The 15,962-nt window shown below is 44.0% G+C and overlaps 1 protein-coding gene across 6 annotated transcripts in view; it reads right to left on the bottom strand.

Moving 5' to 3' along the window:
• LOC132322601 (transducin-like enhancer protein 1) overlaps positions 1–9,609 on the bottom strand; it is an 80,281-nt gene extending 70,672 nt beyond the window's left edge. For 2 of the 6 annotated variants that reach the window (XM_059837203.1, XM_059837207.1), the window contains exons 1-4: positions 8,318–9,608; positions 7,633–7,733; positions 6,001–6,064; positions 5,862–5,906 (exon numbers count right to left, since the gene is read on the bottom strand). In XM_059837203.1, the coding sequence (XP_059693186.1) occupies positions 5,862–5,906; positions 6,001–6,064; positions 7,633–7,733; positions 8,318–8,341 (234 nt within the window). In that variant the 5' untranslated portion in view covers positions 8,342–9,608. Of the gene's footprint in view, positions 1–5,861; positions 5,907–6,000; positions 6,065–7,632; positions 7,734–7,897; positions 8,098–8,317 lie in introns of those variants that run through there. The other 4 variants (XM_059837204.1, XM_059837205.1, XM_059837206.1 and 1 more) reach the window with 4 other exon arrangements.
• Positions 9,610–15,962: the final 6,353 nt, after the last annotated feature.

The raw sequence follows: 15,962 nt of genomic DNA, 5'->3' as shown, positions 1-15,962 counted from the left end.
AGGTTCAAAGCAAACAAAGATGGGGGGGTTGTCCTAAATCAGGAACAACTTTCTCCCCACAACAACACAGCAAGTGTTTCTGGTGGAAACACACTAGAAATCAGTTTTGAAGAGGACTCTGGAGAAAAAGTTGAATATGCATCAGCACCACACCCATGTGCTGAGGAAGGCTACACCTCATGTGAAGACACAGGACTGTAACCAACTGGCTGAATGAAATAATTCCCCTTTCTGTTCCCTTGTTTGGCAAAAACGAAGATGCTGCTAAACTGGAGCAAGCCTCTAAGTGTCACAGTAAGATGATCAGGCAATCAGAGCACGCATCATACCAGGGAGAAAATAGATTTGATCAACTTCAGGAAGAAGGGGTTTAATGGGGAGACAAGACCTCATTGCTGAAAAAGAAGTGATTATGGAGAGGACTATGTCAGCTCCTTCTCTGCACAACAGAAGAACAAAAGGCACACAATGGTTACCAGTGCGGAAAGACAAACTCCCAGTTGGTGAAGGATAAAATTCTTCACAATAAGGGCAGGTCAAACACTAGAAAGTGTTGCCCTGACATGTCACAGAATATTACCTCCAGAAAACTGTTTTATGTAGAAATTTGATACTCATAAGAACACAGGTTGCAAATTCAGCTTGACTATAGGATCAACTAGCAAGAACTTTAGAAGTCGTAGCTTCCAAGTAATCATAAGGACTAATCTGTTAAACAAGCTGTTTTGACAATTAAATGCAGACAAAACTATGAATTCTCCCTGCCTTTGTTTTCCCCCTTTCTCAGAGGAACTATGCAAGTAACTATTATTCAAATACCTACAATTAAGAATCCAAGTAAGAAGTGTGACGCAGAAAGTGACAATAGTAGTGTTTGACATAATTGCCATTAGACGCCCCTAAATCTTACCCCAAGTTGAAAAGTAATTTCATTAGTTCCATACAAAGCTGTTATCATTTTTAAAGTAGGTACTGTGCAGTCTTGTGATAAGCGCCAGTTGATCCAAAATTGGTTTTAAAGGCTTTTACTGTATGCCAGTGGTGATCTATCAAGTCTAAAGGATCCTAATTTTCTATTCTGCATAGAAGACACTGAAGGTTTAGTATTTTGCTGCAAGTAGAGAGGGACAAAAGGCACTTCAGATGCTGAGCTTGATTTTGTATAACAACCAGCAGAAGGAGGAAAACCATTAAGCTTTCCCCACATAATCTGTTGTGACAAAAAGATACTGCACATTCAGAAAGCATCTCCCCTCCTACTTTTCCCCCTACCCCAAAAAGTTACCAGCACTTTTTTTTCCTTCCTTCCTTCCAACAGAACAGATATGCAAAGTACATCAACAGACCTTGCAATGCAAGCTCCAGCAATGCAAGGGAAATGTTAACAGTGTAGCTAGTAGGAATAGTGTTCCTCACTCTGGCTCTATGAGGAACCTGAAATCTGGTAGACTAAGTCTAAAATGAGAGATGATCAGGCCCTATTTAACATATGTACAGTGTTTACACTCTGACACGCTTTTGAATTAAGTTCTATATGGAGCTGACATAATAGATGGTATCTGACAACATGGTTATGTGAAAGCCACATGGAGATGCACTTCACAGTGCCCTGAATCTGTCAGATAACTCCTTCACAATAATGTTGGCCTCAAGCTTGAAACATGGTTCAAAAGTCACAAAAGTGGAGGCAATTACTCTAGTCTTTTCTCCTCTTTAAAACTGGCAACTCTATTTGTGGTTTAAATAGCTAGGCTGCTGACACAACTGTACTCATTTAGAAAGCAAATATTTGTAGAATAAGTACAATTTTTTCAGAGAAAAATACTGTCACAATCAAGCCTACCATTTTCTCTTTTAAATAAAAACAATTTTTGCATGTCTTTTGTGGCCGTGCCAACTGCAAAATGTTCTTGAAACATTCACTGCACACCACCAAAACCTTAAGGAGTTTTTCATTCCAATAATTAAAATGTAGGAAAAAAGATGAAAATTAATTTATCTTTAAATCCCTTTCAACAGCAAAGCCATCCTACTCAAGAGCTGCAGAGAGCTAACTAAGCTCCTTAATTCCCTCCTGTTTAACCCTCTCCTGAAGACTGATGTTCTAATGAGATATCATTAGAAGACTCTGTCCTTTGCCATGAAGCATTAGAAATGATTCCACAGAACAGTCCAGGATAAAACAGACATGTAACTCCAGTACAGCTGGTTAATACAATGCAGCTTCGGAGTTTGTATACTTTTCTACAACAGGCAAGCTACTGAATGACAGGTCTGCCTCCAGGCAGGTCACAGAGATCAAAAAGACCCACCCATAGAGACGGAAACCTTGCTATAACTGTTGGGATAGCAGAAACCCAGACACTGCAGTAGTTTATAAGTCTAGCACTCGGTTCAGCACTGCTGAATTTTTTTTTCCTGTGGCCACCTGCCAATGAACAAAAGATAATCTTGCACCTAACCAATCCAGACATTAAATGCACAGGAAACCTTATCTTCTGACTTATGACAGAAGATGACAAGCAGAGCTGGTGAAAATAAAGACGCAGTGCCCTAGGAGCCAAGGGCAGCAACTCTTAAGTACAGCAGGATTTTTAACACCCAACCAACTATTCATCTTGGCACTAGCACTTGATTCATCTGCTTTGCCAGCCACAGATGTCACATTGGGGAAAATCTCACTTGGACAGCATAACACAGAAAAGAAACTGAAGACCACACAATGTTCTTATTCATTCTGTCCTGACACATATGAAAACAACATCTAAATCAAACCACATCCTACCTAAACAAATCCTCAGGTGGTTGTTTCTGTTTCAGATATGCAAAACTTGGTCAGTAACTATTCACCTTAAATTAATTTCTACGAACACAGTATAAGTGTCTACGTAAAACATGCTCTTAATAAAAAAATCTCTGGAATTCTTAATTTAATGTTTAAAAACCTATGCAGAAAAAGAAGGAAACAAAACCAAATCTAAACCAAACATAAATGTGTCAAAAAGATTATTTCCTGACCACTATTCAGCCAGCAGGTTGAAACACAGCAGCACCTTGATTTAAGCACACATCACACTGTTAAGCACTGCAAAGGGCCAAAGCTAGATTTGAGAGGGAAGCCTTTCCGGGGCCATTTCTGGACTTAAATGCAACATATTCAAGGTAAAAGCTCTGCTCTTTGTGTATGCAAAGTTCACCTTAGTTAAGTCGGTTTATAATAACATTAAAGTCTTAACTAACTTTATTTTAGTTAAATTATAACAGATTATTAAATTAAACAAAGACAGAACTGCTGACACAAATCCATCAGTACAAGAATTCAAACTCATTTACATGCAGGCTAACTGCAAGCACTTCATTTTATCTAAGTGACTGTACCTTAACAGTGATGTACACACCACACTCCATAAATAAGCTCTGCTGCAGTGTAATTTTGTTTTTCAAACAGTAGCCCAAGCAGTCTGAAGAGTTTCACACAGAGCAAGTATAGCATCCAAACAGGAGAAAGACCTTAAAAATGTTAAAGCTTGCTCACTGGAAAGTTTCCCCATCATTGCATTTTCCAGTAACAAAGATGTTGTCAGAAATGACAATTTTTCGTGTCCCCTGATGATGCCTTGCTAGCATTTGGTTATAAGCCATAAAGCAGGAATAATTTCAGCCTGTCAGGAGTCTAGCTAATGCCCAGTTTCCCCCTAGAGAGAATTCCTGTCAAACGTAATGAGAGCTCCAAAGGCCCTTTCTACAACATAATGAGCACTTAGGCCATGCTGGTGATCAGCCAGCAAAAAGCATCAATTTGAGCCTGGCTACACCCTTGGGGGTAGACGTCACCAGTTAATAAGAATTATGATTACTATCTGTCAAAAGCCTCCTCAGAACTTATCGTTAGCAGTGGAAATTCAGAAGAATGACATTGTTAGGGTTTTTTTTTTTTTTTTTTTTTTTTTTTTTTTTTTTTTTTTTTTTTTGCTTCCTGTAATCTAAGGCCACCTACATACAGAACTGCAACACCATTTGGCATCCTCACTGCAGGAATCTAAATCAATAGCCTTTAACATGAAGGTGCTACTTTTACCAGAAATTAGAATTACTTAACATGTAAAAGCACAGTATCTGAGACTCACATCCAGAGAAATGTATTTATACCTTCAAAAGCCTATTATTTTCTTAACAGCACGCACAGAGCAAGTGTGCACTACTCTCCTCAGCTACAACTAACACAGATATAATGCTCTGTCATAAATCTTAAAAGCTTCCGAAGTATCACTGCCTACTGGATACATAATTCTAATTGCCATACATACAGAACATTAAACCTTTATACATATGTTAAGGTCAAAGTGGGAACCTTAGTTCTCACCCATTTTAATCCTGTGGGTTAAACTGATTTTACCTGAAGTTAATTCCTAGTACAGTAACTGAAATCACACATTATCTTCAAAGAATGAAACATCCATTTTGCAGTAAATGATCTTCCTATACTGACACTGGATTCCTCACAAGTTGCAGTATGCCAAGAAGTTGTTGAAGAGAAAAAATGCAAGAAAAAAAATCTCGAAATCACAATGCTATCAAAAGTCACCTCACAGAAAAACTGACATTGCTCTAAAACACAAGCCACAAGAAAATTTGTTAAGCTATAGTACAGAACCAAGTCAAATACTAAGCTTGGTGTTACATCTGGTTATTTGGGGCATTTTTTTTTTTAAAAAAAGGTTGTCACAATATGATTTCTTTTAATGGCATTTTGAATTGAAACAAGCAAAAACCCTCCAAAACCCTAAAGGACACCTACCCAGATTTGCAGATAGAAAGCTATCACGGAATTACAATGCCACCCTACCAAATATGGTATTTTTATGGGAAAACAAAACAAACAACAAAAAAAAAAAATTCAAAGAGTTTAGAGTTACAAAAGCAAAACTCAACTCCGTAATTCACTTGCTTAATGAATGTCTTTGAATATACTGAAGATCTGAAGCCTGAACTAATCAATTTCTTCGCTGTGCCCTAGCCGGTCAGCCATGCTCTTTAATTTAATGAAACAAGAGTTTTAGATGAAATAGCACATACACATCAAGAAAGAATTGTATTGTTGCACTTTGAAATGTGTCCAACTGTGCAACTTCATCTAATGATAATTTTTTTAAGAGGCCATCGATTTATGAAAGACTTATTGTACTAGCATCTTGATGAAAAAGTGAATGTCAGCATATCTACAGAATACTTACACCCTGCCATTAATGCTTTATTTGGCAGACAATGACTACTCAATTGAGGGTCCTCTGGGCTGTGCAATCATTTAGCTTTTCTTCTCTTATGAGGTCCTTAGTGTCTTGTTCCAGTTCAATACTCTTTTTATTCACCATTATAGTGGCCATAAGTGTGAATTTTATGGGAACTTGCAAACTCAGTCATAACTAGAGCTTTCCAAGTCACTAATCTCTTCATACCTTTACAAGGCAGGGATTTGAGTAACTATGACTACATATGCTACACAGACACAGGATCAGTTCTACATGTCAGCGCCTCTACCAGTGAAAAAACAAACAAACAAAAAAAACCCAACCCAAAAAACCTCAAACTTGCAAAGTACTGAACTGCATTTTTAAAACCACAGATACAAGATCTTTCCTATTTATGCCAAAGTCTTTCAGAACCAATATCAAAAAAGGTATTGCTGCTTAACCTAATCTACACCTCATCTGACAGGAGGTAGGCAAAGGTCTATTAATCAGGCTACAAATCAGGCTATTGATTCAGACATGATACCCTCATCTAAGCATAAACAGCACAGCTACATTTAAATGCTCCAGACAGACTGCAGATTTTGCATCTTAGAAAACAAAATGTCTTACCTGTTTGTGCATTTCAATGTTTAATCCATACGACATTTCATAGTACTGCAAACAAACGAGCACACATTATTTTCTTATACTGACTTACATTGTATTAGGAGATATTTACTGAACTAAAGATAAAAACAAATATACTTACCATCACATAATGCCTCTGCATTTCCGTCTTTTCGCTTGCCAGTTTCTCACATTCCAATTTAAGGCTACAAAATAGATCATGCTTTAATGTAACATGTCATTTTTTTGGCATCCACCCTCCCTATTTGTATTTTGACAGAAGCTGCTAATTAAAAAAAACTCATAAACTGACTTGCAATATAGAAAGACTTAATCATACTTGAAATAAAAAGGCCAAAGAAGAAATTTAAAGAACATTTCATGGGTGCTGTATGAGGCCTGAACTGTCTACAGAACCTAAACATATCCACTCTTGATACTTTGACAAAGAGCTGCTATTAAGTGCTGCAACTTACGAGTTAGAATAGGGTCTGAATTTCCCGTAAGTACTTCTCAGGAGTAAAAAAGATAAAAATAGAGGCATTTCTTTCTATACAGTGTTCAGTAAATGACGACCAAGTAACACTACTCACATTTACAATTACATCTTCAGTATAATTCTTACCTTAAATACATTCTAACAAATGTTACCTTGCCCAGTGCTTGAAAACTGGTAATTCTGACTATCATTTACTGGCAAGTTTCCATTTTTGTTTTCATAAACAAAAGTTCAGCTGCATTTGCATGTCTCATCACAAACTGTAATATAATTCGACTAATTTCACTGAGCCTCAATATTTCCTTTGTTTTCTATCAAACTGGTTTTTTTTTTACTGATATTTGCAGGCCATCCTATGGAACAGTTAGTGTGCAAACAGTATTTTTCACTCACAACTACAAAGCTACATGTTTAGAGTTTACATTGTATTTCTTAAGCAATAAATGGCTTAAGCAAGTTACGACTACAGTATCATAGGTAAGGGAAGACAGAGCATAACTAAAGCCAAGCAATTTCTGACTGGGAAACCAGTAAAGCCCCTCTCCGACTATTCCAGGTGCACATAAGCCCAAAATCAGTGAAGATTAATGCTCCTTAACACCAGATGACCAGGATCAAAAAGAACCTGTACCCTAAATCTCTGATAGGACCTCAGCAGCAAGCACACACCCACAAAGAACTTCTGAAGGGCAGAGCAGCAACGAGGAATGCATCCCGCAACTTCCATGGATTATAGTAAACTTTGTGTTACTACTCTGAGTACTTGCGTGTTTTAACCGTCCTCCCTGGCTCTTAACCACAGGACGCTGGCATTTTATTAATTTTTGCATTAACACCACACACAAACGAGCAAACATAAGAAGTAACCTCCTTAACGTGCTGTGCCACAGAGCTGGCGCAGGTTTTCTCGTGATATACTGAAATGACCCCTCCACATACGGGCTCCCAAGACACACTGTGTTTTTTCAAATGCACGAGGTACCGAACGCTCCAGTTTCGACAGCTCAGCTTCCGCAGCTGCCCGAGGAGCACGGGCCTGTTCAGAGCAGGGCTGTCTCCCCGTACGCACCCCGTCCACCCGGAAGCCCGCGCTCGGCCGCGGACCGGGGCTGCCCGCGCTCCCCTCTCGGCCCGTCGGGGTCCCTCGGAGGGGCTCTGCCGCGACGCCGCACGCCACCGCCTGGACGCGCCCGTCCGCTGCAGCCCCCCGCGCCCGGCCGGGACTAGTCCTGGTCCCGTAGTCCCTGGACCCGGGGGCGGCCCGCCGGCGCTCACCTGTGGTACTGCGCCTGGAGGAACTGGAACTCTTCTTTGATGCGGTCCAGGGACTCCGGGATGGTGAATTTGAAAGGCTGGCCCGCAGCCTGGTGCGGAGTCTGGCGCGGTGGCGGCACGGGAGAAAGATGCACGTTCAGACACGGCGCGGCCGCCCCGCGGGCAAGAGGAGGCGGCGCTGTCCATCGCGGCCGGGCCGGAGGTATGGAGAGAGCGCCCGGCCCGGTCCGCCCCCGCCCCGCGGCGCTGCGCACTTGTTACCCACCTTCCCGTCCCTCATCTGCGGTGGGGCCGAGGTTAACCGCGCTCCGGCTCTGACCCACCCGCTCCTGCCGCCGCCGTCTACACGAAAGCGGGATGTGCCGGCTCCTCCCCGCCGACCCCCGCCGCGGAGGCACAGCCAGCCCCATTCCGGGCGCTGTGTTCGGCGGATGCTGCCTCGCCCGGCGGCGACCCCCCGCCGTCCTGCCCAAAGCGAGTAAGTTGCCCACGCAGCAAAAGTACTGGGGGCCGCTCCGGCAGGCAGGATGAGCCGGTCGACCACGGGGAGAATGAACTTGTGAGGGCGCCTTCCTCTCCCTCCCCCCCAGTTCCAGCCGAGCAATCGAGCTGGAGGTGCGCTCCGGCCCGCCCGGCCCTCGCCCCGCGCCCCTGCCCCGCGGAGGGCGGCCCAAGCCGTACTTACGGGGTGCCGGCTCTGGGGGAACATGGCTCCGGCCGCGGCGGGTCTCCCTCGCAGCGCGGCTCTCACGGCGAGACTCCCCGCCCTGCCCCGGCTTCACACCCGGTGCGCCAAGGGGACAGGAGCGGCGACACCCGCCGACCGCCTTCCCTTCGCCGCCGCGGGCAGCACCGTGGCGAGGCGCGGCTCAGTGCCCCCGCCGCGGGGACATTCCCCAGCCGCGGCGTCCTTTGTTGCTGTTGTTCCAAGGAAGGCTGAAGGTGGCCGGGAAAGGCGTACGGGCCGCGCTTGGGACGGTCACCAGCGCTCCACGCTCTTTGGGCTACGCTTCGACCGGCGGGCGGCGCCCACAACGCCCGGGCACGGCGGGACGGGACCCGACGGGGCGCAGGGGGAAGGCAACAGCCGCCCCTCAGAGGGAGCGAATAATCCCCTTCACGGACTCGCAAGTGGTCGATGCGATTGTAAGGCCGGAAACCCCAGGCGAAGGCGATACCTCTCTCCTCTTCTGCCCCTTGTCAAAAGGGGAAAATCCAGCCAGAGGGAGCGGATCGTAGTGTCCGCGGCGGGACCGTCGCAAGCCGAGGGGGGCGAAAGAAAGTCTCCAGGCAGGGAGGCGTTGCTCGCGGGCGTCGGCGCAGGGGCCAAACCACCAGCAAGACACAGAACGATGAACAAGGGAGGAAGGCAAGAGGAGGAGGAAGGAGGCGGGCGGGGGCTCTTGCACAGCCTTCGCCGATCGGAGCAGCTCCAATAGCACATGCACGAAACGCTGGAGGGCAGAGGAAAGGGTACCACACACACAGCACGGACTCTTCCGTTAGTTGCAGAGAAGTCTCCAGGACAAAAGGAAAGCAAACCCCTCAAGATGCTCGCTGGCCTTAGCGTCCAGGCAAGCAGCCCAGTTGGGGAAAATAAAAAAAAAAAATAATAGAAATGAAAGCGTCCGTTTGAGGTTTAAATCAGACGGGAAGCTCCTTCGTGCAACAGCACCACTACAGCCTCTTACAGGCGGGCGCCTATCTGGGAGCTGCGTGTCTCACCAGAGCCCCCCGAGCGCGATACATCGCGGCGACATCAGCAGCATCATCCTCGCTCTCCTCCGCGGTGGCCCGCCGCTCCTCGTCGACCCGGGATATAAAGTTCCCCCTGCTGAAAAATCCGAACCCGAGCGTACGGGAACACCACCGGCTTCCTTTGCCCCGTCCCCTCCGCGCCGGCCAAGGGCAAGGGGAAGCCGAGGCGGCGGCCTGGCGGGCGGCGCTCGGCGGGACCTGAGCGCGGCTGTGGCCGAGCTGGACACGCCGAGCTCGCCCGCGCCGCTAACATTAGCACGCGGTTTCACACTCCGCCGGCTAACCAGCAGCGCGGCCCCGCCCACGCCGCCGCGCGGGGGGGCGGCCGCCCAATCACCGGCCCCGCCGCCAACGTGGGCCCGTGACGCACCGCGGCCCCGCGGCCCAATGGCGCGCATCGGAGTCGCTCCGCCTCTCGGCTTTCGCTGGGAAGCGTTTCTGTGGAGGAGCGGCGGGAGCGCTCGGAGCCGGCCAATGGGAGGGCGCGGGGCGCGCGGCGCCGCGGGGGGGCGGGGAAGGTCGGCGGGAAGGAGAGCGGGGAGGCCGAGCTGTCCATCAAAGTAACGTGGGGTCCTGCGCGGGCGGGCGGGGCTGCGGCGGCGGGCGCGCGGCGCCTGCGCGCGGCGCCTCTGCCTCCGCCGGAGTCGCCGGGCGGCCCCGTCCGCCGGGGGCAGCATCTCCACACCCCACACCGCAGCGCACCGCACACACCGCACCGCACACCGCAACGCGCTCTCTCCTCGCCGCCCGTACCAAACTGCACCGCACACCGCACCGCGCCCCGGCCCCGCACGGCACGGCGGCGCCTGCTGACAGTGCGGCGGGCGGGTGGGGCGCACCGGCCCGCCTCGCTTGCCAGACGACGGCGGCAGGGCCGTTGCACCTGCTGACAATGCACCACGGAAAACGCCGAGGGGAGGGATAAGCCCTCCCACGTACTTTCGCGGCTAAGGGGCACGCCAAGTGCTGTGTTGGTTGGCGTGACCCTCTGATCAGACGGAAGTTGTCCTTTGGGGAAAACTGGCTTCTTTTTAAGAGGGTCTTGATAGAGGAAAGCTGTCAATAACTTTGTTTTATAGGCCCACTTGAGATAGATGAAGGTCAAACAAATTCCACAGACTGTGTGTGCTTGCTGAGGAGATGACAAATGGTGACATAGCTTGCAGTGGGAAGTACACTTCAAAACATATCCTTTATTAGCAACCAACCACCTTATTCATAGCAGAATTCCACTATGAGGTGTGAAATACCTTTGGACTTAAAACAGTGCCTTAATACACACTTTTGCTCTTGGTATATATTTGTATGCTACCTAAAAAGAGGTCTTAGAAAGTTGAACCGCATTTAAACATGGTAATGTTTACTAGATACTGACTATTTCCTTAGAATTGTATTGTCCTTCATCTTGTATCCTAAAGAAAGAGCAGTCTGTGTTTTATGTTTGATAGGAAATTTAATGTTTTGCAATATCAAAGTAAAGCTTTACTCATTCAGAGTGATATTTTCCCATTATTATTCCCAAAATATTCTGTATTCCCGGTTTTACTTAAAAACATCCAACACAAAAGGGAGGGAAACTGTCTCAGTCTTCTGCAGTGAAAAGTTTGGACTTCATTCCAGGACTGCAGAGTTTTGTCAGTGAGCACTGATACATCTGTGTCTCCATGCATGTCTGTATACGTGTATCGGTCTGCGTGCAATGGGGTCTGTACTTATAGGTGTACATATGTATGTCTGTTTATGTATATGGTGCATATGTGCATGCATCCTGGGGAACACATAAATAAACATGTGGGCTTTTAATGGTTTCTAAGAGATGAGACAAAATACCCTTGACAGTGAGCTTTGGTAGATTGTGGTTCCCAGGACGAGAGTGTAAACTTGTCTGGTGTTCCACCTGCATAAGCAAACCTTAAAATCTTGCATTCTGTTCCCAGCTCTTCCCTTGTTGTCTCGGTCTAGCCAACTTGCTGCTCTGTTCATGGCAATGGAAAGCTTAATTACTTAATGCTTATTAAAGTACTTAGATCGTCAGATGAAAGGTGCCATAAAAATGCAAACCATGATTATATACTTTGTGTGTGTACCTAGTAGCTATGGAGTCTATAATAATGTAACACTTGCCTAACTTCTGTTGTACTTTGCTTAACCTGCTGGCACAAGTTGTTAATGAGATATTGACAGATATGACATTAAAACAACATTGTGTTTTGGAACATAAACAAAAGGGGTTTGGTTTTTTCTTAATTGCTCGCCTACATGAAAGTTGAAATGTCTTGTTACCTGTATTTGTCAACATTAAAACATCCAAGGCATGTTTTAACAGAGAGAGAAAGGCTCTGTTTTCCTGGTTCTTATTAGCAAGTGCTTTTAACCTACTTTGATTCTGGAATCAGACACTTAAGGGCATTTTGAATCTTATTCATTGTATTTGAGATAGACGAGCTGTACAAGCAGAAGTAGAATCAAATGTGCTGGGTTTTTTTTAAATGAAAACTACTGACATTACATAGCAGGAATAATAACTAACATGATCTGATGTTTAACTAATTTATAATGCATCATCACTGGCTCATTAAAGCATAAAAAATTATTTTTGTTGGATGGGTATAAATCTGGATGAATTCCAGGAAACTGAACATTCTCATTCTATGGCAATATTCACTACTTACACCATAGAAAGACAGCAAAATATGGCTAAGCATGTTGTATTCAAGTAGGTAGCATTTTATTCCAGATCATTCTGCCACAATGCTATATATCCTCTTCACAATTCTCCAGCTAGATTAAAAATACTTGTTTGTAAAAGTTTGTCTCATGTTTCAAAAATAAAAATATTTCCTTCAGTATTAACCCCTCCAATCGTTCTGCCCAGTCATCCATTTTACTCTGATGCTTGAAATCAGTTGGTTTTTTATTGTAAAAATTTTGGTGTCGTCTTCCTACCTCATAAAGCAAAAGGCTTAATCCTAAACTGGCTACTGAAAATTCACACTGGAAACAATTGGAGCTTTGGGTGAAAAAAAAGCACACTTGGGTCCAAAATGTAGGTTAAATGTACTGAAAGGGTTTCAGATGTAGCATCCATTATTTAGTGAAACTATAATGTTCTGTTCAATCCATTGTTTATTATTTTTTTTCTTCACTGTTCACAGTGCTTTTTATGAGCAATATTTTTTAACTTTGTGCAAACTGGCACATGAAAGAAAGATGTTGATGAAGTTAATCACTAGGTGTTAGCTGCAGGTGGGCAGTAAACAACTGAGTGTGATTTGTCCCACTCTTCTTCTACTCTATATCGTGAGAGCAAGTCAATAGAGGAAGCAATTCTAGAATTCAATAGAGTTTATGCTTTCAAAGTTTTAGATAGATCACTGGATTTTCAACTGAAAGAGAAACATGCATGTGTTAATGGTCTTGGGGGTTATTCTATTTGGTTTGTTTGTTTTAGGGTTTGGTTTGTTTGTTTTTAATGCCAGTGTGGTGCAGGTGAAATAGATAAAAACCCTGAATCATACAGTACATGTGGTATAGCAGTGACTGTCTATACAGTTGAAAGAATAGTAATTATTATAAGGACATGAAAAACAATATCACTTCTTAAATATTCATTTATTTGTGAAGTGCAAATGATGTGAACAGGGTAAAGCAATTACATTTGTAATTATTTGCTGTCTTTTGGCTAATAGCCATTGCATACCCTCTTAGTAATTTGATTTCTTTTTAATTAGTAGCTTTTCTTGTAGGCAAGAATGTTCAAAAATTTCACTAGATCATTTTACCATTATGACTGTATTCACTTCCCCCATTCCTTTACCCTTAAAAAATCCCTGAGCTGAATTTAAAAAAACCCAAGTCAGTAGCAGATCATGCAGCAGTAAAACCTCAAATAGAATCAGATCCAAAGAATCCTTTTTGGCTTCACACAATATGGTAAAATTAGAGATTGCAGGAAACAAAAAAAATTAAACTGGGAACATTTGAAAAGAAATGACCGGGCTTTACGAAAATGACACATTGACTGGCCAGTGTGTTTTTTTTATCGACAGTTTCTTTGTTGAGGCATAGATCAAAGAAACCTGCATATGTTTTCATTTTGTTCTAAGTCGAACTAGAAAATTACATCCAGATGTTTAATAGGCATTCTGTTGGTTTTCTGCATTGATTAGATATGTTGGTACTGTTTGCTTACAAGTGTAGCCGGATCATTAGCTAATGCAAAGAAATGTTTGTAGCGAGTTGCTAATTAGGTCTTTTGGAAACTCTCCATACTAAGGAACAATTTGTACAGTGGCCAGAAAAACTTGCAGTACTTGAGAAGTCGCTTTCCCTTCTGTGTCTGGGAAAAAACAGTCAGTCGCTTTCCCTAATCTTCTTTTGCCTACAGGGATTGCAGCTTGATCCCAGTGGGTTGAAGTGCAAATAAATTAGGAAGAGACCACACACGCACACACACACACACACACACACACACGCACACACACACACACACACGCAGGCATGCATGCGTGCACACACACACACATAAAAACACACACACACACAAAACTCCCCCCGCACACGCTCCCTCCTCCCTCCTCCCCCAATCTGCTCCTTTAGTCAAAAGTCAGTTGTACAATCTTAGAAAAAGCTAGCCAAAATGGAGTGCTTAAAACTAAAATGTGTTAAATTCTCAACATTCATGTTATCAAATACACAGCATTTTTGAGCATACTTTAGAGACAGATGGGGAAGCCCTTTATGATAAATGAGTGTACTTGAATTCATTACTGTGGTACTTATAATTAAAGTAGCTCTTTCTCAACTTCACTACTTCTGCAGGGTACTTCAAGACAAAGCCTGGGGAAAGTGTATGCATGAATAACAGAAGGGTGAAAGAGGAGCAGAAGAACTTTAATCATCTGTGTTTTGTTAAGTACAAAAAGAGGTCAGATGTATTACCTGTTTACAATATTGACAGAGAAATTGTTGTAGACTTCATGGCTCTGGCCTGATAACCTTCTAGGTGCAATGTCACTTTTCAAAGGCTGCTTGACAGTGTCAATAACCTTTCTAATAAAGACCACTTGCCAGTGTACCACACTTCAGCCCACAGCAGAATGAGGCCTCCATTGCAGGAGGTGACAACTAAAGGAGCAGTTTGTGTCTATTTTGTACGGTAAATGGGAGTGCATGATCATACCAGCTCCCTGATCCTGTCATCACACACATGACAAAGTTTTACTCCTGGAAATAGTCCCTTTGAACTCCATGACAATACTTGCTTGAAAAAAGATGTCTTTGTGTCAGACTTTGCCAGATCAGGGCCATGCATACAAAATAGTAGGTGTGTGACATACATATGCAAAACACATGTGTTTTTACCAATGATGTCATGCAAGCATAGAAGTTTTATCCTGCTTTTCAGGAGCTACCTAAAAGGGATGGTTGCCACAAAAGTACAGTTAATCCTTGCATCTCAGTGGACTAGTTATCGTATACTATTTTTCCTTGCCTGGCAAAATACTAAAACTTTTCCATCCTGTTTTGGTTCCATATATATAGTATTTTGACAGGATTAATAGGAGGTTTTCCCCCCTAAGCTGTCAATAACATTAGAAAGAGTCTACAGATCACCAAAGACTCTTAGACTTAAAACCACAGGGAAAATATCATTGAGGCAAATGGTCTTGTGGAAATGATGCTTTCAAAATATTTGTGGAAATGGCTGGTAGAAGTTTCATTGTATAAAGAAAGGGATTGTCTGAGAGGGAGAGATGGCTCCAAGTGCACTGGCATTTCAGGATTAGGAACAGCAACTAGCTTGCCGCTGCCAAGGTACATAAAGGTACTACTATCCTTTACCCTAGTATCTGTTCTCCACATATGAAAGCAACAGCCTTTAGGAATCTTTAAAGAACAGATGTGGTACAGAAATATTGTGTGGAACCATGGGTCTCTGTCAGCCATTAGGAAGCAGATTCAGCTGAAAGTTGGCTAGAGTTTGGCAGCTGTTTCTTATTATACCTCTGCCTCTCAGTCCTTCAGAAGACGTTCTTGCCTACTGAGGTTATAAATGCTGTATGAGCTGCTCTTATACCAACCTTCTACTCCAGACCTCAGATTTCAGTCTGGTGGAGTCTAGATGAGAGCAGATTGTCCTGTCCTGATGTCTCTTCATAATGCAGATGCTGTAACGGGCTGATGTGCTACGGCTGCAACATCTGTAGCGATGCTCTTCCAGTACTGGTGGCAAAAAGGCATTAAGTCTGTTTCCAACTTCCCCCATCTCCCAAAAGCTCTGGGCTCCCAGAGCTTATCAGAATGGAATCAACAATAATATTTTTTAGGACTCAATGAAGAGTGGAGAAATTATGTGAAAGAAGTATCCTCGCTGCACAAGGGTTGTGGTGGTAGTGATAGGGAGGAGAACTGTGGAGAGGAATTTAATTGGGAGGGAACATATCAGTACCAGTGTGATGCAGTTCGTAACAAATGTGGAAATTTCCTTAGTAAAACACCATAGAACTTCAGGCAAAATTGTAAACGGTAACAGTTGCTCACAGTATAAAAAGGAAATAATTAGCTGTCCG

This window comes from Haemorhous mexicanus, chromosome Z, assembly GCF_027477595.1.
Source record: "Haemorhous mexicanus isolate bHaeMex1 chromosome Z, bHaeMex1.pri, whole genome shotgun sequence".
In the NCBI taxonomy this organism is placed as follows: Eukaryota; Metazoa; Chordata; class Aves; order Passeriformes; family Fringillidae; genus Haemorhous; species Haemorhous mexicanus.
Note: the sequence above shows the minus strand (reverse complement) of the source record. Positions and strands in the feature narration are given on the sequence as shown.